At 42.0% G+C, this 24,919-nt stretch overlaps 1 protein-coding gene across 6 annotated transcripts in view; it reads left to right on the forward strand.

Annotated features, from left to right (window-relative positions):
- The window catches only part of SIN3A (SIN3 transcription regulator family member A), a 66,533-nt gene that overhangs the window by 2,802 nt on the left and 38,812 nt on the right, over positions 1 to 24,919 (forward strand). For 2 of the 6 annotated variants that reach the window (XM_022580066.3, XM_089906974.1), the window contains exons 1-3: positions 1,445 to 1,626; positions 18,643 to 18,864; positions 23,927 to 24,103. In XM_022580066.3, coding sequence (XP_022435774.1) covers positions 18,676 to 18,864; positions 23,927 to 24,103 — 366 coding nt within the window. In that variant the 5' untranslated portion in view covers positions 1,445 to 1,626; positions 18,643 to 18,675. Of the gene's footprint in view, positions 1 to 1,443; positions 1,627 to 6,808; positions 7,898 to 10,471; positions 16,927 to 18,642; positions 18,865 to 23,926; positions 24,104 to 24,919 lie in introns of those variants that run through there. The other 4 variants (XM_089906975.1, XM_022580068.2, XM_022580069.3 and 1 more) reach the window with 4 other exon arrangements.

Below are 24,919 nucleotides of genomic sequence, written 5' to 3' on the forward strand. Positions count from 1 at the left end.
ATTTAGTGAATAAATAAAAGCCACCTAGGTATCGCAAGCACTTTGTTTCTCTGTTCAAGGCCATATTACCTACACAGAGAGGGCCTAGGGACTGTCATTAACACTCGTTGGCCAAGAAGGAGGGAACAGCTGTTCTTATTATTGTCCCCAACTCTGGAATTTTTATCATTTCTCTTTAAGTGTGGCGTAGGATTCATTTATGCCGTGGCCTGTTTGGTCTCCTTCCTCAGTTCTTCGAGTCTTGATTCCTCCAGTTTTACTCTGGAGATCGCTAGTGCCTTACGCTTCACGCTCCGCCTTCCGGAGGCTTGCCAGGGCGTTGGCTCTTAGGGCCCTGCCCTCATTTTGGTTATCTCCGCCCTCTTAGGACTGCATATTCAGGTTTAGGGAGTGTCGGCGATAGAAGTATGCAGCCACCACTAGCTGCGGGCTGAACAACCCCTGGGGCTATTCCTCGATTTTGGTCTCCAGCCCTTAATTCTGTATTCTATACTTACTGAAAGGAGCTGTCGGCTGCTCCGTATATTTGTGTTTACAAGGAGGCAGTGTGCGGAAATGTAAATTGTAGAGAACTGGATGGGAATGATGAGGTTCTCTTTATCATTTTTTGTAAGGGGGTCCTGATGCTGCTGCCTCTCCCTTACAAATCCCAGGGCATCGAATTCCCGCTGCTGAGCTCCGCACCACCTCCTGTTTCAGGCCCTGGAACTCTCTGCGCTTCAGTCTCTAGTGTAAACATTCCACAAAAGGACTGCTAAGGTTCAGCCTCCTCGCGCAGGGCGGAGTCAGCTTCTTCCTAGACGGGCATCCTAGCCAATAGAGGCTCCTACCGGCGTCGAGATACCCAATCCGATGGTTGGGGGCGGGGCCTGGCCCGGCAGTGCGGTAGGAGGAGACTATCTCACGGACATTTTTACCCCACATCGATTACTTACCTTCCTGGGGCAGCCAGAGAGCTAGGGGTAGCCTTCCAATGCAATGACTGGCGAGGGCGGGAGCGGAGTTGTTGGGCCTGTAGCTGAGAGGGCAAGGGGCGGGACATGTGGAGTCCTCCAATGAGGCGTGAAGAGCTTCCCTGCCTCCTCCAATAGTGTTGCGGCTTGGGGGTGGGATTCAGCAATTCGTCTCCAATAGGCGGGGTTGAGTTAGGGAAGCTCCCCGCCAATAGGGGCGTGGAGAAGGTGAGCGGCTTTCCCCCCCCACTGCCCTCCCAGCCGGGGGGGAAGGGGCGGGCAGTCGGCAGCCAGGGTGCAGCGATTGGCTAAACCTTTGACAGGCGGATAGTACGGCCTGTGCGGAGCGAAGTTGAGTCTTCCTTCTGCGGGGCGGGCCGGGTGAGTGGGCGGGATTTCCCGGGTAACAGAGAAGCGGCCGCGGCGGTAGAGGCGGCGGAGACGGTTTCTCCATCTTCCCCCCCTCCCCTTCCCCCCTTGGAGTTTCCCTCCCTCCCTCCCTCCCTCCTTCCCAGTCTGGGCACTGGGGCCTGTGACCGCTTCGTTAGCGGAGAGGAGGCTGCCAGTCCGCTTTGGCGGGCCTGTGCCCCGCGCGTTTCTCGGGGCCTCCGTGCTGAGCCTGAGGTTCATGCTAGGAGGGACACGCAGTGAGAGCGGCCGAAGCAGCTTTGCGGTGAGAGCACGCCGGGCCGGGGTCGGGGCAGGGAGCCTGGTGGCGGGTAACGCCGGACTCGAGGGTGTGTATTTTTGGGGGGGACTGACCTCCTCGGCTTCCCGTAGAGCAGGCGGGCGGGAGGCGTGTGGATGTGTGAGGGGGGTGGGGGGCGGAGCGGGGTAGCTCTCGGTGCGGGAGGGGGAGGAGAGCGTAGTCCCGGTGCGCGCGGAGGGGGCGGGCTCTCGCGCCGCCGCTCAGGGGCGGGGCCGGCGCGCGCGTGCGATTGTGGAGAAAGGGGCGGGGCTGGGCCCTGTGTTAAGTGCTGTTTGCGGTCGACCACCCCTCCGGTCTTCCCGGGTTGGGCGGGGCCTCGGCTGGGCGGCCTTGCACTGGCCTGCTGGGGTGAAGGGACGGCCTGGGGGTCTCCCGCTTGTGGCTTCGGGGCGCGGCAGGGAGGGGGCGTGAAGTCCGCCTTCCTCCGCCTTCCCGGGATCCGGTTGGCCGGAGGGGCAGTATGGAGCGGCGATGCCACTCCCCCTGGCCGTCCTCCCCCTTCCGCGGGTTTCCGCCTCCTTGGCAAGTGAGGCGGGGCTCGGGAAAGCCCGCTGTCCGGTCTGGCTGGGAGTCGCGGCGCCTAGATCTGCCCCGCCCTACGTCTCTTTTGGGTGGGAGGGGCCCCCAGACTGCAAACTGTGGAGATGTCAGGGCTTTCTCTTGTGGCTCAGCCATGCCTTTTGCCTGGGGCACGAGGGTCAGGTGCCAGAGCTGTTGTCTCTGCTTTGCTTGGTGCAGCATGGATGGCACCATGCAGCCTGGACAGTGGGATCGTGGTCCCCGCCCCTCCCCTCTCGGTTGTAATTATCTGGGCGAGGTGCTCAAGGTCCTTTCGTTGCAGTCTGCGGTCGAGTGCTGCTCGTGCTGAGACCGTGCTTCCGCAGCGGTGATGGTGGGGGGAGGGGCAGAGACTCCTCAGAGACTAGAAATGTGGCCGGGGACAACCTTTCCTGGAGTTCCCTTGATGTTGGGTTACCGTGGCTGTACGGGGCGGGGTTTCTTCTGAGCCAATGGGATGGTGGGTAGTTAGGCTTCGCCACTATTTCGGTGCCTTAGAACTTCAAACCCAGTTAGCCAAGAAAAGGATGTGGAAACTCCTCTTCCCAAGGCTGAAATTTAGAAAAGGAAGGGTTGGACTTACATTATATTAAAAAAATGATCTTTTATAGAAGATGGTGATTTTTTTTTTTAAAACTCAGACTTTGAATGAAATACTCCAATTTCCTCAGCTTCTGCATTTTTGAATGCTTTAATTGTACTGGTGGTTCTGTTATTTAATTTCTCAAATAAATAAGTTGCAATTTAGGTAGCTTCAGGTGTTCTTGAAAAGTCTGCTTGTTTTATGTAATTCTGTTAGAACATCTAGACCACTTTCTATTTATATTCTATAAAACACTGTTCTTGCCCTATTTTTTTTACAGAGAGTAGGGTGAAATCGAGGACTAGTGTAGCCTTGTGTATGTGACTTGTTGCCCTCCAACCTGTATTGGGAAATTGCCTTAGGACATTCCAAGTTTAATGAACCAGTTTAATTGAGGGTTTTGCTCTGAGTTGAGACATTATCTTTTCTTAAGAGAAATTACTTGTGTTTTCAATATTTTTCATGAGAAATTAAACAAGGAACAAATATGTTTATTTATGCACTAATATCTGAGCGAGCCCTCTGGCTAATTAGCTGAACTGAAGTTAAATTCTAGGTTTGTGCTTTGCTCAGTTGGGACTGAGAGCGTGGTGCCGTGTGCTATACTCATGTGAAGAGATTAAGTCTCACCTTCTTAGCTAAAGAAGTAGCAATGGCAACAGTAGCTTTTTAGTTTGGTTTATGGTGACTGTGGTAGAACTGGTGTGGAGGCAGAAAACCTGGGTGTTTTTCGTGATGCCATAAACTGACAAAGTTTGTGAAAAGAGTGGAGAATTTACCATTGAGGAAAGTTTGGTCAACACATAATTGTTCCTACCATTTGCAATGCTGTGTGCTGGGAAACATAAAAGACCTAATTTATACCCTTAAAGAATATGTTGGGACTTCCCTGGTGGTGCAGTGGTTAAGAATCTGCCTGCCAATGCAGGGAACACGGGTTCGATCCCTGGTCCGGGAAGATCCCACATGCTGTGGAGCAACTAAGCACGTGCACCACAACTACTGAAGCCCGCATGCCACAACTACTGAAACCTGCATGTCTAGAGCCTGTGCTCTGCAACAAGTCACCTCAATGAGAAGCCCGCGCACCACAACTAGAGAAAGCCTGCATGCAGCAACAAAGACCCAACGCAACCAAAAATAAATAAATAAATAAATTTAGTTATTAAAAAAAAAAAAAAAAAGAATATGGTGTCTGTTGGCGAACCAGGGTCAGAAGTCCCACATAGGCTTTAAGAATTCAAGTAAGAGCCTGGATATGCTGTATTAGGAAAGTTTTCATAAATGCTTTTTCTCTCTCCAAATATCAGTATCATATACTATAGTTTTGTCAGAGTCAGAGACCGTAGAGAGATTTGCATTTTGTAATTAAGATGTTTTCACCTAAAGAGTAAAAAAAATTTTATTTTTTTTTATTTTTTAATTTTTTTGCGGTACCCGGGCCTCTCACTGTTGTGATCTCTCCCGTTGCGGAACACAGGCTCCGGACGCGCAGGCTCAGCGGCCATGGTTCACGGGCCCAGCCGCTCCGTGGCATGTGGGATCCTCCCGGACCGGGGCACGAACCTGTGTCCCCTGCATCGGCAGGCGGACTCTCAACCACTGCGTCACCAGGGAAGCCCCAAAATTTTATTTTTTTAAGGAAGGTGGTGTGTAGTAATTTGATAAAATTCCTGGCAAAGCATAGTCCTGTTTACATCTTAAGTGCAAACAGACAAGATACTGGAGGGCTATTCGAGGCAGATATTAATGGCTGTGAATTTTAGTTGGAATTAAAAGATATGTCCATGGCATTCAGTAATCTAGTGCAGTGCTTTCAAAGGCTTTCTTACTCTTCTGGATAACTCCATCAACCAAAAGTTTGTTAAGCTTTATTTTCTGTAGATTCTTATATAGATGATGTTAAATGCTTTTTCAAACTACACCTCCTGTCTCCTTGAATAATAATAAGAGAACTTAACATTTATCGAGCCCTTTACTACCCCCCAGGCACTGAGTTAAGTATTATATATTTATTAATCTGTTTAATCTTCACTACAACCCTATGTAGTGGGTACTATGAAATCTATGTTTTAAAGGTGAGGAAACAGTGGGAAAGAGAAGTTAGACATATGCTAAGTGGCTAATCCAGAATTCGAACCCAGACATTCTGGTTCCAGAGTCCACACTCTTAATGCTATACTTCAGCTGCCTCTGGTCTAAGGGTAGTAAATGGAGAAGGAGCAGCGTGGGTTTTTTTTTTTTTCCCCACTTGTGGTAAAACATATGTAAAATTTATGATTTTATCTATTTTTTAAATGTACAATTCAGTGATATTAAGTACATACACATTGTTGTGCAGTCATCACCATCATCCACATTTTGTTTATCTATTCATGTGTTGATAGACGTTTGGGTCGTTTCCACTTCTTGGCTATTGTGAGTAATGCGGCTGTGAACATGGGTGTATAAATATCTCTTCAAGTACTTGCTTTGAATTCTTTTGGATATATACCCAGAAGTGGAATTGCTAGGTCATATGGTAATTTTATGTTTAATTTTTGGAGGAAGCAGCAATGTGCTTTTTTTTTAATTATTTATTTATTTGGTTGCATTGGGTCTTAGTTGTGGCACGCAGGATCTTTGTTGCCGCATGAGGGATCTTAAGTTGCGGCATGCAAACCCTTAGTTGCGGCATGTGGGATCTAGTTCCCTGATCAGGGATCAAACCCAGGCCCCCTGCGTTGGGAGTGTGGAGTCTTAGCCACTGGACCACCAGGGAAGTCCCCAGCAATGTGCTTTTGAAAGCACATTGGGGGAAAAGATTGGGATTCAGGTTCTAAAGGTAAATTGAGTCAACATGCATTCTTTTTTCTTTCTTTTTTAAAATTTATTTATTTGGCTGTGTTGGGTCTTAGTTGCAGCACGTGGGATCTTTCATTGTGGTGTGCAGGCTTCTCTGTAGTTGTGGTGCGCAGGCTTCTCTCTGGTTGTGGTGCACAGGCTCCAGAGCACGTGGGCTCAGTAGTTGCAGTGTGAGGGCTTATTTGCCCAGCGGCATGTGGGATCTTAGTTCCCTGACCAGGGATTGAATCCGCATCTCCTGCATTGGAAGGTGGATTCTTAACCACTTGACCACCAGCGAAGTCCCTCAGCATGCGTTCTTTTTTTTTTCTCTTAATTTATTTAATTAATTTATTCTTGGCTGCATTGGGTCTTCGTTGCTGTGCACGGGCTTTCTCTAGTTGCGGTGAGCGGGGGCTACTCTCCGTTGCGGTGCGCGGGCTTCTCATTGCAGTGGCTTCTCTTTGTTGCGGAGCACAGGCTCTTGGCGGGTGGGCTTCAGTAGTTGTGGCTCGCGGGCTCTAGAGCACAGGCTCAGTAGTTGTGGCGCATGGACTTAGTTGCTCTACGGCATGTGGGATCTTCCCCGACCAGGGCTTGAACCTGTGTCCCCTGCATTGGCAGGCAGATTCCTAACCATTGCGCCACCAGGGAAGCCCTCAACATGCATTCTTGACCACCTTTTTTTTTTAATTGAAGTATAGTTGATGTACAATGTTATGTAAGTTTCAGGTGTACAACAGAGTGATTCACAATTTTAAAGGTTATTGAGCATCTAAAATAGCTCTGGACTGACACAGGAAGAGTCTCTGTTCCCAAGAAGTTTACATTCTTAGAAGGAAAGGTAAATATACATATAATATGATTTTACTACACATCAGTGTAGGTTGAGTGCATAAGAGTCAAGTGCAAAGAGCTGTAAGGAATTCAGAGGAGAGCCCACCTTTTGGTGGGAAGAGGAAGAGGGGACACTGAATGAGAAACAGGAGGGAGGAGTCTGAAATCATACATCTAGTTTAAGGGAGTTGTAGGCTCAAAATACCCCCAGAGAGTGCTTTGGAATGTTAGAAGGGGTGGCATTGTATTGAAAATGGCACATGAATTGTCTCTCTTCCAGAGTTTGTGCATCCTGTTCTCTTCAGTTCGCAGATGTGATTGCTTCTCCTGCTTTGGAAGGTAGTTAAGAATCACAGTGAAGAAATTATGGACTTGGCATAACTTGTTGCTGTTACTCTGTCAAGCTGAAGATATATTATTAATATGGTCAACTATTATTTCCTAATACTTCTTTTCTTTCACATGCCTTCCTGTTTCTGCTACTTTAATAAGTGAGTAGTAGAGGTAATATCTTAGGATTTTAATCTTTTTCTTGTTACAGTTTAAGTAATTAATTCTGGGTGTTTGTTTTTTGTTGAGGTTAAGGTCAAATAATGAAATTCATCTAGCAGCATACTTGGGTAGTCTGAATCAGGGTTCTGCCATTATTACATTATATTCTTTCCAAATGTTTCAAGGAGCTTTGTTTTTCTGACAGACATCTTTCTTTTTAAATATGAATTTTAATTGTCTTTATACAGTTATCTGTTCGATTGTCTTTTAGCAACACATTACAAAAAAAAACTTTGACTTTCTTTAGTTTTGTAACTTTCTTTTGGGGTCTTTCTTCAAAAGACACACACCCCCAAAAAACAAAACAAAACAAAAAATCACACGAAAGACATGCCCAGTGGGATTTGTTGTCAGTTATAACCAAATGCAGATTTTTTTTTTTTGTCCTTGTATATTTGCAGGTCAACAACCTGATACTGGTTTTCATCAGGGAGAGCTATACAGTGGCTCACAGTTCATCTAGATTGGGACTTTACTTTCTTGATAGCCTCAGTGCCTAGGACAATGCTGGCACACAGGTGATAGATAAGTAGTTTACAGCCTGAACTCTGTTGGCATTTTAAAGTTTGCTAACTAGAGGATACCTCTGTTTAGTTGGCAGTTGGCTTCAAAATTAGTTAGGCATTTATTGGTAGCAATTCCTAACTGATACATCTCTTTTTTGCCCCTCCCTTCTTTTGCTTTTGTACTCCTCACCCCCTTTTCTGTGTGTGTGCCTGCATGTTACTTGTATTTATCAGCTTCGTGGCAATGGATGTTTCCTCAGTCCTGCTGGTATCCTCCAGCTGCCAGGCTTATTGACTTGCAGGCTGTTGAAGGATATATGGAGCCACAATCTCTTATCTGCAGCTCTGAAATGCAAGATTTTTTGTTTGTTTTTTGGTAAGTTTGGTTCCACAACTAATTTAGGGGGACAACCTGTTCTACGCTGTCCCACTTGGTGCAGAAATGTGAATGTGCGTGATTATAGAGAGCTATTCTATGCGCCGTATTAGCTTTCCAAAATCTAAACGATACTGATAACTCTCAAATTTCTGTCTCTCCCTGGGGACCTCTCCTTTGTACTATAGATGAACAAATCCAGTGGGCCACTTCATATTTCCTCTTGGATATCTAACAGGCATCTTTGACTTCTCTCTTTTTCACACGTGGTCTGTCAGCAAATAAATACTATTTGCTCTATATTCAAAATACTATCCAGAATTTGACCAACTTGATACCACCCCCTAGCCCCCAACTACAGCAGTGAGTGCCACTAACATCTCTAGCGTGGGTTATATCAGTAGCACCTTAACTGTTCTCTCTGCTTTGTTATTGCCCCTCTTCAGTCTGTTCTTAACATATTGATAGCAACCCAAGTGATTCTCTGCTTAAAACCCTCCAACGGCTTCCCATTTCAGTCTGAGTTCTTATTATGACCTACGAGAACAAACACGGTGTGCTCCCTACCTACTACCCCCAACTCCATTACCTCTCTGACTTCATTTCCTACTAGTCTCTCTTTCCTCCATTCTGCTCCAACTACGTGGCCTTTTTGCTTTTCTCGGAAAATACCAAGCACGTATGTATATCAGAGTCTTCGTGTTTGCTGTCCCCTCTGCCTATAATGGTTCTTCTACTGATTTCTACATGGGTAACTCCTTACTTCATTTACTCAAAAGTTACTTTATATTAGTGAGGTACTCTTTGGTCACCCTTGTCTAAAATTTCAAAAATCCTCTGCTTTTTCTTCTTAGCACTTGTCACTGTCTGATACTCTGAACACTGTTTATTATCTTGTTGTCTATTTCTCCCACTAAAATGTAAACTTCCTGAGGGAGGAGAGTTTTGTTTTATTTACATCTATATCCCTAGCTCCCAGAACGATTCCTGGCACATAGTGTGTGCTCAGTAAATATTAGAGGATGCATGCATGTGTGAATGAATGATTTGGTTTCCATCACAGCAAAGCACTATGCTAAGCACGGTGGAGGATACAAAGATGGTTAAAAGTTTGTGCGCCCATGTCTGTGTAGGGGCAGAAATATAGCTAATAGGATAGAGGCAGTATGAGGTGAGTGACACATCTATCATCTTAAGAACTACCTTGCGTTCTATTCTTTATAATGCTTTCTTTATAGCTTCGGCTAGTGTGTCTTCTGTTACACTTAGTCTTGTTTTATACCATTCCTAGTTAGTTTATAGAAACCTTGTCACACAAACTAAATGTTACTGTCCTTGAGAATAGGTATACACAATGATTTCCTTCTTTTATATTCCCCTACTATTATACTTAATTTTTTAAAAACTTCAAAAAAATTTATTTGGCTGCGCCAGTTCATAGTCGCAGCACATGAGATTTTTAGTCGTGGCATGCAGGATCTTTAGTTGTGGCATGCGGGATCTAGTTCCCTGACCAGGGATCGAACCTGGGCCCCCTGCATTGGGAGTGTGGAGTCTTAACCACTGGACCACCAGGGGAGTCCCTAAACTTTTCATTTTGAAATAATTTTAGGCTTAAAAGAAGTTGCAAAAAATAATACAAAGAATTGCCATAGTACAGTGATCAAATCAGAATGTGAACATTGATATAATTATTAATATCTTTTGAATTGAACCAAATATTTTCTTGTCCATATTCTACCTATAACATCAGTGTCAGTTAGACCCAATATTAGTTTTTGAGTTTCTTTTTGAGCAGTATTAACTACTTGTAAAGATTTATATTTAATGACTTTATTCTTTATTAGAGGTCTTCAGAAGAACGAAGAGAAAATTTACTTATTTTCTTTTTAATGGAATAAACTCATTTTAGCTATTACCGCTTATACATCTGACCTATATTGTAGGATATTGATGATCTTAGTTATCCTATATCTTGAAATGTTTTGGTCTTTTATCATCTTAGGAATTACTTTAGCATTACTCATCAATTATTCCCAACTATGCTAAAAAAAAAAAACTAAAATAATAAGAAAATGGAAGAATGATGAATTGCCTAGAAGGATGATGCAGTAGTAAAATAAGTCATCACTACAATTTTCTTACTGCTTTGCCCAAAGCATTACAGCATCTTTCAAGAAAGTGTACAAGAAGTTGGGGGATGCCATCTTAAACATTATGTAAGATGTTACCATTTGGGGTGAAAAGGATATGAAAGTTCTTTATACTACTATTTTTACAGTTTTTTTACGTTTTCATTCAACATGTTTGATAACCCGTAATCTTTCGTTTTCCTCTAATAATGGCAAAGACAAGAAAACTAACAGGAAGACATTTCACAGTTACTAGAGGAACTAATAGATGAAAGCAGTGCAACACTGTAGGCTGTAATGATGATGGTAGAATTGATTGTATAAGCCAAGCTGCAGACTTTGAGTCTTCAGATGACAGTATCCTAGATGAATTTTCTCAAACTGAAGAATTTATGAGTGGACAATATACTTCTGAGGGCGGGGTATGGGCGGGGAGTATGATGTCCTCATCGAGGAATCATTCAACAGGAAGGACTTCAGAATGCAATATTTTCTTTCTTTCTTTCTTTCTTTCTTTGGCTGTGCCGGGTCTTAGTTGCAGCATGCGGGAATCTTCGTTGTGGCATGCAGGATCTTCGTTGTGGCCTGTGGGATCTAGTTCCCTGACTAAGGATCAAACCTGGGCCTCCTGCATTGGGAGTGTGGAGTCTTAGCCACTGGACCACCAGGGAAGTCCCCAGAGTGCAATTATTTTCAAGAAGAATCCAAACCATTCCAATTTGCTAAAAGCATGTACAATGGTGTTCTTTCATCTTTTATGATGTTTTTATACCAAAACTTACTTGATGTGGTTTGTAAGTGGACAGATGCCAAAGACAGGTGTGTGTACGGAGGTGACTGGAAGGAAACATGTAGAAATGAAAAAGAAAAATCATTGGATTGATAGTTTAATTGGTATTTATTAGTCTAAAACTGAGGACGCTTGCATTTGTGGAGTGTAGAAGATGATCGTCCTGGGCTTCCCTGGTGGCGCAGTGGTTGGGAGTCTGCCTGCCGATGCAGGGGATGTGGGTTCGTGCCCCAGTCCGGGAAGATCCCACATGCCACGGAGCGGCTGGGCCTGTGAGCCATGGCCGCTGAGCCTGTGCGTCCGGAGCCTGTGCTCTGCAACGGGAGAGGCCACAACAGTGAGAGACACCGCAAAAAAAAAAAAAGATGATCGTCCTCTCTTCAGCAAAATTAGGAAGTAAGTTTTCAAAGTTGTGTTTGATCATGTGAGGGGGAAAAAAAAAAAACCCAAAAGTGACAGTAAGCTAGAACTTTACTTGAGATTTACCTGAAATCTAGAATCAAAGTTTATAGAATGGCTATGTTCCAAGTTCATCCATGACAGTTGATGACTAGTCAGTTGCATTGTAAAGAATAGTGCCTGTTTTGGGTATTTATATCTTCAAAACCAGGAAAATACGGAATAAAAATTTGGATTTGCTGTTTAAATTCTTTTTTTAATTAACTAATTAATTTATTTTAAAATTAATTAATTTATTTTTGGCTGTGTTGGGTCTTCATTGCTGTGCACAGGCTTTCTCTAGTTGTGGCAAGCGAGGGCTACTCTTCTTTGCGGTGTGCCGGCATCTCATTGCGTTGGCTTCTCTTGTTGCGGAGCACAGGCTCTAGGTGTGTGGGCTTCGGTAGTTGTGGCGCACGGGTTTAGTTGCTCCGCGGCATGTGGGATCTTCCCGGACCAGGGATCGAACCCGTGTCCCCTGCATTGGCAGGCGGATTCTTAAGCACTGCGCCACCAGGCAAGTCCTAAATTCTTACTAAAATTTCTAATAAAGGTATTTTTAGCCCAAATGATAAATGATAATGTAATAAGTTTTTGTGGTATACTGAGGGTTAAAGGTGAATCACATGTCGTAAAGAAAGCAGTGTTATTGTCTGCATATACAAAATAATTGTCCTGAGTCACCTTGTTAAAAATTGTTGTCACACTGTAGTATGACGTAACTCCACCAAAGCTCACAGAAGGTATATGTCAAATGGGATTGTCGTTATATTATATCGTTTCTCAACCTTGGCACTATTGATATTTTGGGCTGAATAATTCTTTGTTGTGGGGGGCTATCCTGTACACTGTAGGATGTTTGGCAACATCCCTGACCTCTATTCATGAGATGCCAGTAGCACCCCTCTCCTGGAATTGTGACAACCAAAAATGTCTTCCAACATTGCCAAATGCGCCCTGGGGGCAAAATCTCCCCAGGTTGGGGGGCCACCTCATCAGAAGAATGTGAAACTACTTTCAGGGGAGGCTTGGGTATCAGATATTATGGTGTTTTGAGAAGAATGGTTTGTTAATTTTGTTGAGTGATTATTCTGAGTAGTATGGGAAATATAAATAGATTGACTTTTTCATTCTGGAACACTTTTTTCATTTTCTAGCAGATTTAAATCCAGAAGTGGATCTTTGGACAGATTTTGAAGTAGACTGTGGCAGGCAGTTTTACTGGGTTGAAATAATTACATTCACTTAATGCTTTGATAAAAATTTCTTTGCTTTTGAAGAGAAGCCTTCCATTTTTTCAGGAGTATTCATTGAAATAAACTGACCAGGGCACAATTTTATGTGATTTCATGTGATGTTGACCACCAGGAAGAGAATAATTTCAGATTTTTTTCTTATATAAATAAAAGAACTTTAAAGTGTGCCTAATTCAAGATAATATCAACACAAAATCAAGAGGCACTAAAGGGTCAACCATAAATTAAATGCATTTCAGAAAGAAAGCGTGTAGACTTAAAACCCTCTGTAATAAGGTGGTTTGTTCCGTACACACTATTACTTTGAGCTTATCTTGACTGAAATAATTCTATTGTTTCCATTTAAGCCAATTTGTGAAATTTAATTTAAATGAAAAGATTCTTTAAAGTTGGATTTTCCATTTGGATTCTAATAATTATGGAGAGATGTCTGGATTTCTAGGAGGCCAACTCTTTATTTTGATTAAAGACATTTAGGTTGTAAAACTAGAAAGTTGGTTTTTATTTTTCTTGTTCTGAAAGGATTAGCTTTTACCTCTGCCCTTCTAACATTTGTCCGAAACGTGTCACATTCGCTCGTCAGTTGTCTTGCCCTACTCCAGAATACTCCCCTACAATATCAGAATTATCCTGCTCTACTTACTTTATTTGGGAATTACGATTTCTTTGCATGATGATTTGGAGCTATTCCCACTTTTTATTATAACACATGGCCAGATGACTATGTAGTGTTCTGTGCCATTGTTTGTTCACATTAGTCTCTCTTTACTAGTTTCTATCCCTCAAAGTGCCTTTATTTTTGGCTTTTTAAATTCCGTCTTCTTAGACTAGTGTTTTGATAACAGGGTAAGCTTCAGATCTGAAACAGTTGGAGACTGTAGTGGCAGACGAAAATCATGTCAGCTGAAGCAGGACTTGAAAGAAGTTTTCTGTCTTGTGGCTCCATCATTTGGCATTCAAATACTTACATTTCTACTCCAGATTGATCATGTATTCCAAGGAGAAAGGGTCTATCTACCATCTTGTTCCTTTAACCAACTATGTGAGCTTGAAAACGTCACTTAATTTCTTTGAGTATTAGTTTGCCTCTAAATAGGTGGCTTCTGGGTGTGCTCCTGTGACAGGACTGTTGTGAGGAGCACATCAACTGATAGCAGTTAGATATGGAAGACTTGGTTGTTTTGGATCAGGAAATGTCCTATTCAGTGCTGGAGCCCCAACACTAAAGCACAGGGCCTGGCACGCGGGAATTATTTGTGGGGCGAATGAATTGGCAAAGATTTTAAATAGCTGTTTATTGCCTGTAAGTCCAAAGTTACTGTAATATTTTAATTTCATCCTGTATCCCCCATGCCCTAATTCATCCCTAATTTTCAAGATATAACTAAACATTTACCTTCTCCGTAGACTCTTTCTCACTGTACACACTTCTTCTCCCTTCCAAGTTTCTAGTGCTCATTAGTACCACTTGTGAACTAGTTTGTATTGTTAGCTTATCCTCCCAAGATTTGATGTAATTTTATAGTTGACACCCATATATACACACTACCTGGATTTTACCATTACCATTTTTACAGTACTTCCTTTATCATATATCCATCTATCCATTCTTCCATCTATTAATCCAAACTGATTTCTTGATGGTATTCTAAGTACATTTCAGACATTAGTACACTTTCTTTTTTTCAGGCCCTTGAAAGTGAAAGCGTGGTGTCCTGGCCACTGGACCGCCAGAGAATTCCTTACACTTTCGTCTAAGTACCTGAGCATGCATTTCCTTATCTAGAGTTCAATGCTTGTTTCTAGCCTTTTCCTTTTGATGCAGATTTATATACAATGAAATGCACAAATCTTAAGAGTACATTGTGTATGTGTTGAGATCACCCTGTATATATTCTGTAGCTTATTCTTTTCACTTATTATGTCCAGGACAGCTTTCCTTGTAGATGAACCCTAATCTTTCTAATTGCTACATAGTTTTCCTAATATGGATGGATCAAGTTTATTTAGCTATTGATAGACATTTAAATTTTTTATACTTTGCTGAGGTAAATATATTTGGCAGATGTATAGTATAGAGACCTAGAAGTGGAGTTGCTAGGTGATTAAAGGGTATGCACATTTTCAATTTAATTTAAAAATTTAATAAAAGCCTGCAAGTTGCCAACCAAATAGTCTATAACAATTAAAACTTACACCAGTAGTGTTTCCCTGCGTTCTCACCTACGCTGAATATCATCATTCTCTTAATTTTTGGCAGTTCCTTTGGGAAATCGTTTTACTTTATATTTCTTTGAATACTAGTGAGGCTTTATATGGTCTTTCCAACTAGTTTTTAAGCTTTTCTAGGGCAAGGGCTGAGATCATCTACCACCTTCATATCTGCTCCCTGAGTATTTGCTAACTGAATGGATGAGTGCTGCCAAAGCATTCCTGCTGTTGGGTTGAGGCTGAAGAAAGGATGAATGAGCTAAGTGTGTGAGACGTTAAAGCTGAAGTTGCTCAATGCATGTGTGTGTTAAATAAATAAAGGAACTCTTCTTTCCTTCTTGTTTTCTCCTCTTCTGTGTGAGGCAGGATAGTGAGGTAGTTAAGAATCCAGGCTCTGGGGACTTACCTGGTGGTCCAGTGGTTAAGACTCCACGCACCCAATGCAGGGGGCCTGGGTTCGATCCCTGATCGGGGAACTAGGATCCCACATACCGCAACTAAGCCCACATGCGCTGCAGCTACTGAGCCTGTACGCTCTAGGGCCCTCGTACTGCAACTAGGGAAGCCCGCATGCCAAAACTAGAGAGCCCAAACACCACAATGAAGAGCCAGTGGAGCCAAAATAAATAAATTAATTAATTTTTTAAAAAAGATATACTTCTGTATTCAATTAAAAAAAAAAAAGAATCCAGGCTCTGGAGACAGATTTTGTGGATTCATATCCCACCTTTGCCTTTTAGCTGTGCAACCTTGGGCAATTTTAATCTTTGTGTTTCAGTTTTCTCATTTATAACATAGAGAATAGTAGTACCTTGTTTATAGGGTTGTTGTACGGATTAAATTATTATTGGTAAATTGTATAGAATGGTGCTTGGCATTCAATATATGCTGTTATTATGTTAACTATGTTATCTTTCCCTTCTGCATGTACAGTATTTGAGCATCTGTGATGAGTGTCTGGAATGTGGGAAATGCAGACAGTTGAAAAGGACTCTACCTTGAAGCTTATAGACTTGAGGCTTGTTTAGGGGAGTGGGAAGACACTTGACAGGCCTGGATGATAGGGTGGGGATGATAGGATGTAATTGGTAAGTTAAATTGTCCCCCCAGTGAGTAAGGAAGAATTTTGAAGGCCAAGTTAAGGAATTTAGGTTGTTATTGTTGTTTTGTTTTGGGGCGTTTTTTGTTTGTTTGATTTTGTTTTTTGGGTTTTTTTGGCTGTGCTGCGCGGCTTGTGAGATCTTAGTTCCCCGACCAGGGATTGAACCCAGACCCTCAGCAGTGAGAGTGCTGAACCCTAACCACTGGACCACCAGGGAATTCCTGGATTGTTTTCTTAAGTGATGGGAAGCCATCACTTAAGATGATGGATTTACAGCTGGATTGGATTTGCATTTGAGACCAACTTTTTTTTTTTTTAATATTTATTTATTATTTATTTATTTTGGCTGTGCTGGGTCTTAGTTGCAGCTTGCGGGATCTTCACTGCGGCATGCAGGATCCTTAGTTGCAGCATGCAGACTCTTAGTTGCGGCATGCATGCAGGATCTAGTTCCCCAACCAGGGATCAAACCCAGGCCCCCTGCATTGGGAGCGCCGAGTCTTACCCCACTGGACTACCAGGGAAGTCCTGAGGCTGACCATTTTGAAAGCAGTGTAGAGGGTAGACTAGATGGGAGAGAGGCTGGAGGGTGTTGGTAACAATTGAGGTAAGGGATGATAAGGTCTTGAAATGAGGGCGTGTCTGTATGGCTAGAGAAGAAGCAATTGATTTGAGAACCACTTCGGGAATAGAATTAAGAGTGGTTATTGTTAAAGAAGTAAAGTACAGTTCAGAGAAAGTGCAGACCCTGGGCGGTCTCTATAGTGTCATAGAGATGGTCTGGAAGGCAAACTCTGTAGAGGCAAATGAAGTTAAATACTTTATAGAATCACAGTCACTTTATAAAAGAAATGATATTTTAATAGCTAAAAGGTAGGACATGATCTCAGAGTAAAGCATAGTTCTTTAATACTTAACCTATGAAAAACTCACTGCAATCCCCTCTCCCCCCCCTTCTTCATTTTCCTATAGACTTGTCCACAGACCAGCATTTGGCAATCACTAGAGTAGTCTAATTACATCCTTTTGCAAGTAAGGAAGCAGGACCAAAGTTATACAGCTTCGAGTCAGAGTTTGGACTAGAATCCAGGTCTTGACAGGTACTTTAGTTTTTTTCCATAGTCCTATGCTGTGCTCTTCTGATCTAAATTTGGTTTTCCATTTATGAGGTATTGACTGGCTTTTGGTTCCAGAGATTAATCTCAGATGTGTTTAAGCATCTAAGTTTCAAGCCAGTGGAACCCCAAAACAAACTGTGATCTAGATCATGGGTATACATAGAAGTAGCAGCCAAAAAGTCTTTAAGACTTTTCAGTCTTGTCCATTTATTAGACTTATCCTCAAGTAGGTTGAGATTGAGTGTTCATAGAAATTTGGGAGACTTAGTCCTTTGATCTAAAGTTATAGTCAATAGGGGCTTCCTTGGTGGTCCAGTGATTAAGACTTCGCGCTTCCAATGCAGTGGGTGTGGGTTCGATCCCTTGTAGGGGAACTAAGATCCCACATGCCGCACAGCGTGGCTAAATAAATAAATAAGTTATAGTCAACAGAAAGGATATTTATAGGTTGCGATTTACAGAAAGATAACATTGAAAATAGCTGGCTTGCAAATGAAACAGTTGTGCTCCTGTGTCAGAGTCTAACTTAGGTTTGTAAGGTGTGAGAAAAACCCAAGACACTATTTCAAGGCTGAGCATTCGAGTGGCAGGCAGGTTGAGGATGATGGTGAGGACGGAGAAGGGGTGAAGCAGCCTGGAGGAGTCCTTGTGAGGACTGCTTCCCCTCAGAGCATGCACGGTCCCAGGGAATGAAGAAAAAAGGTACGGGTGGATGTAGAAAGTAGGTAAAAGCCCCCCACCCCCAGTCTTAAAAAGAGCCTTACTTTAGGTGGAGAGGGAGTGGCTTGGAGATCTGTTACTGTATTTTTAATCTTACCACAGCAGTGGTGTCTTTTTAAAGTTTTTTTTGTGACCAAAAATTGGTAGGCCTTGGCCCTATTTTGTCTTCGGATGACTGGAGCATTCTTTCTTATTGATATGCTTATATTAATGATACCGATGTTGGAAAAGCTCTGAGAAGACCCATCTGGATTCCTGGCCATAGTGTTTATTAGACTTTTTGTGTGCTGCAGGAAAGGAAGTGTTCCCCTACAGGGGGATTATTAAACTAAGGGATTCTGGAATCACTTTAGGATTAAAGAATGTTAGAATCAGGAGAAACTTTAGCAATGGTCTATTTCAATCTTATTTTATTTTCGGAGAAACAAACTCACATGGAACGAGGAACTTGTTGAGGTGTACATAGTTTCTTAAATTGCCAAGTCTAGAACCATCGTCTTCTTACTCCTGGCCTAGTGTTCTTACCATGATACCATTTAATTGTTGAAACAATTCATATTTTAAAAAGTAGACGGGAATTATAGTACTAGCTTTTGAGAGGAGTTAGGAAGAAACACTTGAATGTTTTTATAGCATGTGAATAATATAATTAATGTTAGGGATGATGACACTTGACAAAACTAGAGAATGAAGAAAGGTGTATCTTTGTGTTTTTAAATTGGAGGTTATTTTTCAACTCTAGTACCAGAGTAATTCAAACTATGTTATTATTTAAATTTTGTCTTTCAGTTATAATAATCTGTCCACTGTTGGGAGTGTGTGCACCAGCGTGCACAAAACTACCCAGTGATTATCTCTAGGATGAAGTAGATAATCATTGATTCTGGGAGTTGAGCTTATACCAGTTTGGGTGACTGGTTGTACACATTGTATTGGAGTGCGAATTGGTTTGCATGTCATTGCTTTTCATTTCTGCAGGTTTTGTAGTGCATCCCTGAGCATGAGTGCAGAATGAAGCGACGTTTGGATGACCAGGAGTCACCGGTGTATGCGGCCCAGCAGCGTCGGATCCCTGGTAGCACAGAGACTTTTCCTCACCAGCACCGGGTGCTTGCCCCTGCCCCTCCTGTGTATGAAGCGGTGTCTGAGACCATGCAGTCAGCCACAGGAATTCAGTACTCTGTGACACCCAGTTACCAGGTAAACTGAAGCCCATCAAGGGACTAGGGGTGAAAGAGGAACACTGGTGATTTTACCCAATTAAAAAATTTTTATTAAACATTCAGATATTAAAAAACTTATTTATGGGGGCTTCCCTGGTGGCGCAGTGGTTGAGAGTCTGCCTGCCGATGCAGGGGACACGGGTTCGTGCCCCGGTCCGGGAGGATCCCACATGCCGCGGAGTGGCTGGGCCCGTGAGCCGTGGCCGCTGAGCCTGCACGTCCAGAGTCTGTGCTCCGCAACGGGAGAGGCCACAACAGTGAGAGGCCCGCGTATTGCAAAAACAACAACAACAAAAAATTTATTTATGAGATATATGTAAGGTATAAAAGATAATGTAAACAATGTACACTTGTGTATTTACCATGCACATTTTTTTAAAAAAAATGTTGTCATGACCTTTGAAGTTCACTGTCTCTCCCTGATCCCTTTTCCTTTTCCCTCCCTTTAGAGGTAGCCACTAATCTGAACTCTGGGTTTATTATTCTCTTGACTTTATTTCGTGTTTTAAAATCATTTATTTATTTTTGATTGATTGGAGTATAGTTGATTTATAATGTTGTGTTAGTTTCAGGTGTACAGCAAAGTGAATCAGTTATACATATACATATATCCACTCTTTTTTAGATTCTTTTCCCATCTAGGCCATTACAGAGTATTGAGTAGAACTCCCTGTGCTATATAAAATCATTTTGTTTATACCTCTAGACAATAAAGTTGTTTAGTTTGGCTATTTTTGAACTTGTATATAAATGAAAACGTATATTTTCTTCTTTGACTCACTTTTTTTTTCACTCAGTGTGGTTCCTAAGACTTATCCATATTTAGTATGTGACCAATTGAGTGAGTCATTCTCATTTAGTTATGAATTATATTAATATATCCAATTAATTTATCCATTCTTCTGTTGATGGACTATCAGGCTGTTTCCAGACTTTTCCTGTTAGACAGGAACTGTGGTGAACGTTCTTAGGTTCTCCTAGTGCAGTGGTACTCACAGTGGCAATTCACAGTGACAAGACAAGCTTGCAACAGAATGTAAGTCAATGCACTACGTTTTTTATCAAGAGGGTTTTGCTATGGGAATTTAAAAAGGCAGTGGAATTAAACAGTGTGCTTAGTTGTGAAGCACAACTGTGTGAAGTAGTTGGTTTACATCCTGGTGCAAGCTCTTTGTTTTTGCAGACCACTCAGCGGGTCTGAGGGCACGGTAGGAAGTTTCTTGAGTGCCTAGGAGACGGATTACTGGGTCATAGGGTGTGCACATCTTCACCCTTAGCAGGTAACGTCAAATTGTTTTTCAAAGCTGTACCAGTTTGTTGTTGTTGGGTTTCTTTTTGGCTGCATTGGGTCTTTGTTGCTGCGCACGGGCTTTCTCTAGTTGTGGCGATCAGGGGCTACTCTTTGTCGTGGTGCGCAGGCTTCTCATTGTGGTGGCTTCTCGTTGCGGAGCATGGGCTCTAGGTGCGCAGCCTTCAGTAGTTGTGGCACGTGGGCTCAGTAGTTGAGGCACGCGGGCGCTAGAGCATGCGGGCATCAGTAGTTGTGGCACATGGGCTCAGTAGCTGTGGCTCTCGGGCTCTAGAGCGCAGGCTCAGTAGTTGTGGTGCACGGGCTTAGTTGCTCCGCGGAATGTGGGATCTTCCTGGACCAGGGATTGAACCCGTGTCCCCCTGCATTGGCAGGCAGATTCCCAACCACTGCACCACCAGGAAGTCCCAAAGCTGTACCAATTTATTTATATTTACATAGCACTCTATATTGCTATCATTGCATATCCTGATCAACAACTGATCATTCATCTCTTGTCTGTTCACTCTGTTCTGTAAAAATGGAAGAAATTTGTGTTTTGCCCTTTTTAATTATATGAAAATAAATATCACCATTTAAAGAAAAATGATATAATGTGACTTCTGACCCCTCAGACTTTATCCCACTGGTGCATTTCTCGGGTATCCAAAGTTTTGTATGCATATACAAGCATATGTTTATTTACCTGCCTAATTATTTAGATACACTTCTCTCTTCTCATGATTTGGACCATACAGTGTATACTGTTCTACTGTTTGTTCTTTTCACTTAATATATAGTGGACAACTTTCCACTTGAATGTATGTATAGATCCAAGTAACTTTTAAACAAATCATTGCATTTATAATATTCCATTCCAGGTCAGTCTGAACCATAATTTATTTAACTAGTCTGGAGAGGCCTTCTTCTACCTAAGTTATTAGTGACTTTTAAAAAGGTTTGGCTGGCACGGGAGCTCCCTGGTGGCCTAGTGGTTAGGATTCTGGGCTTTCACTGCTGTGGCCTGGGTTCAGTCCCTGGTCAGGGAACTGAGATCCCGCAAGCCATGTGGTGTGGCCAGAAAAAATAAAGTAAAAATTAAAAAAATAAGAAGGTTTGGCTGGTACTGGGAACATAAATTGGCATAATCTTCCTTGAGAGCAATTTGACAGTTTGTGTCAGATTCTTTAGTTATTTTTTTACCTAGAAATTCCATTTCTAGGAATTTATTATAAGAAAACAATCAAGGAAGAGGGAAACCCAGGTGAAATAGGAAATGGTAATTCCTTAGGTGTCACTCTTCCTTTGGAGTCCCCCTTGAAGCAGTATAGTGCCTTCATATGGGACTGGGTGCAGCAGTCGGAGGACTGCTACAGATCAAATCGTTAGGTTAGGACTTAAAGGAAAGAAAAGTGGCGTGTTTTCCTTGGGTGATTACTTTTTTTTTTTAAGATTTATTTATTTTTTATTTATTTATTTTTTTGGCTGCGTGTGGTACGCTGGATCTTTCGTTGCAGTACATGGGCTCTTCGTTGCAGCGTGTGGGTTTTCTCTCTCTAGGTGAGGCGCACGAGCTCAGTAGTTGTGGCACACGGGCTTAGTTGCCCCGAGGCATGTGGGATCTTAGTTTCCTGACCAGGGATCAAACCTGCGTCCCCTGCATTGTAAGGTGGATTCTTTACCACTGGACCACCAGGGAAGTCCCTGGGTGATTACTTTTATCTGAACTAGTTCAGGACTTTTTCCTACACTGGGGATAGTTACATTTATTCCTATACTGGAAGCTATAATGTGCTCTTATAAAACCAGCCATCTCAAATATTTATAAACTCCAATTAAGTCTTGTAAAAACCTGTCCAGCACATGCATGTTGGAATATAGAAGCTCAGAATAATAACCCTTCTTGCGAGAGATATATTAGAGCTTTTAGAATTGTCTAAATAGTTTCTTTTTACTACTAATGTTTATTGTTTCTGTGGATTTGTAAATAGTTGCTGTATTTCCCACCCTCCGCTCTGCCCAGGGTAGTCTTTATAAATCTGTGGGGACTTGGGAAAAAAACATTCTCTCTTAAGTTGTAGTACACAGCTTACATTAGTTTTTTTTGTTTTTTGTGGTACGCGGGCCTCTCACTGTTGTGGCCTCTCCCATTGCGGAGCACAGGCTCCGGACGCGCAGGCTCAGCGGCCATGGCTCACGGGCCCAGCCGCTCCACGGCACGTGGGATCCTCCCGGACCGGGGCACGAACCCGTGTCCCCTGCATCGGCAGGCGGACTCTCAACCACTGCGTCACCAGGGAAGCCCTGCAGCTTACATTGTTTTAAGGTGTCATGTTATTTGGTCTCCTTGTTTTGGAGATGTGGCAACTCAGGTATATTGTCCTTAGTTGTCTTCTGCAGTGATTAACAGTTCTGAAATAGGAAAATTTTAAAAGCTTTGGAAATTTTATATAGCATTTCTTGCAACAGAAATAGAAGGAAAGGGGCTTGTGCTTTTATTTTACTCTTAAACTTATAAGAGGACAAGAGAGAATAGAAAAGAAATATGTTTGAGGCCAAACCACCAACGATTTGGAAGAAATTTAAAATTTTTAATTTTAGAAGTAGCAAATAAGGGAGTTCCCTGGTGGTCCAGTGGTTAGGACTCAGCACTTTCACTGCCAGGGCCCGGGTTCAATCCCTGGTAGGGGTACTAAGATCCAGAAAGCCGTGCAGTGCGGCAAAAAAAAATTAGTAGCAGGTAAGGATAAGCAGCATAAATAAAACAAAATAAAAATCTTCTCTAATCCTACTACCACAAGATAAAATGCTAACATTTTACTATATATTTGTTGTCTAGGATTTAAAATCTTAATTGTATTTTTTTTCTGAGTGTTGACTAAGAATTTTTTTATTCTAGTATAGTTGATTTACAGTGTTGTGTTAGTTTCAGGTGTACAGCAAAGCGCTACAGAAAAAGAATATATATATATATATATATTCTTTTTAAAATTCTTTTCCATTACAGGTTATTAAAAGATACTGAGTATAATTCCCTGTGCCATACTGTAGGTCCTTGTTGGTTATCTGTTTTATATATAGTATGTGTACATATTAATTCCAAACTCCTAATTTATCCTTAGTGTATGTATTATATATACTGCTTTGTAATGTGCTTTTTAAAAAATTAAAAGTTTAAATCCATATGCAACTCATGAGTACATTCAATTTATGGATTGTGAACATTTTTAAATGTTAAATGATATATATGCATCTATATCAGTGCTATTCAAACTGTGGTCCACAGATGGCTGATGTGAATACTTTCATACTAGTCTGTAATGAGATAAGTACAGAAATGAAGCATGTTTAGAAACTTTTATAGCAATTGGACATTGTAATTTTATATTTGTAAAACCTAGTAATGAAAATTATGGGCTTATATATTTTTTATCTCACTTTTCTAGTAATTCATTTTTATTGTATTTTATAAAAGTAGTGGTCCGTGATGGATTGGAATTTAAGAAAAAAGAAAAACTTGTCCTTTACCTCAGATAGTTTGAGATGTGCTGAGCTATATAATTTTTAATAACTGCAGAATTCTGTTGTAATCTGGGTGGGCTATAATTTATTTCACCAGTTCCCTTTTGTGGGAAATTTGAGTTTCTGATTATCTTTGTGTATGCAAAGATATGTGTGCATGTTCTTTAGAGGCATCTGGGGAAGAATGCGTAAAGCTTGAAGCTTCTTATCTGTATTTTGTCCATTCCAGGTTTCAGCCGTTCCACAGAGCTCCGGCAGTCATGGGCCCACCATAGCAGCAGTTCATAGCAGCCATCATCACCCAACAGCTGTGCAGCCCCATGGAGGCCAGGTGGTCCAGAGTCATGCTCATCCAGCTCCACCAGTTGCACCAGTGCAGGGGCAGCAGCAGTTTCAGAGGCTCAAGGTGGTATTCAACTCCTTCCATTTCTCTCTTAGCAAGTAACATTGGCTTCAGTCTGTTGGTAGTGGTGTAACAACTTTTAACAGTAGACTGGGGGCGTTGAATCACAAGAAGTTTTACTTTGTTTTGGTTTTGAAACCTACTTAGATTTCCTGTCTTAGCACCAGTGCCTGATCCAGAAAATACATTCAAGAAATGTTTTTGGAATGTATGAATGCATGGTATTCAAACGTTCCAGGACTGAGGGGCTATTTTCATATGAAATAAAGTCCATTTTTTGGATGCCTCCTTCTGAACTCTTAGTTCTTAGCGTGGAATAAGGTTTTATTAACATACACATAGCTGGCTACAGTCCTGTATAGTTAATGGGCCCGGTATTATGGTTTAATCTTTTTATTCTTGTTTATGACTAGCTAAATTGGCTGGGATCATCAAGTCCATCCTTAGTAAAACACATGCTCCTTTGGGGGAACCTTTATGAAGTTTGGGAAAGGCTGTTATTGTGAATGAAGTGTCAGTGTTTTCATCTGATCTGCTGAGTATATGCTGTAGGTTTTCACCACTTTGAAATTCATGAGGCATCTGTGGAGAAGTGAAGCTTGTACGCCCAGCTAACCTTCTCTCTCTGTTGAGTGTTACTTTTCAAAACGTGTGATTGTGGTAACAAGTTTTCCAGATTTCATTTTCTTCTAGTTTTACATTTGTATAAAATTTAGAATCTAGTGCAAGAAATATAAAATTAAAGAACTATAAAGAGATAAGATGTTGGATCTTTATTTGGTCATACCAGGCTAATTATATCAAGTAGCTTGTAAGTAG

The sequence above is a fragment of the Delphinapterus leucas genome, chromosome 2 (assembly GCF_059928025.1).
Source record: "Delphinapterus leucas isolate spDelLeu-1000000601 "Yukka" chromosome 2, BTC_Dleu_Yukka2, whole genome shotgun sequence".
NCBI classification, from domain to species: Eukaryota; Metazoa; Chordata; class Mammalia; order Artiodactyla; family Monodontidae; genus Delphinapterus; species Delphinapterus leucas.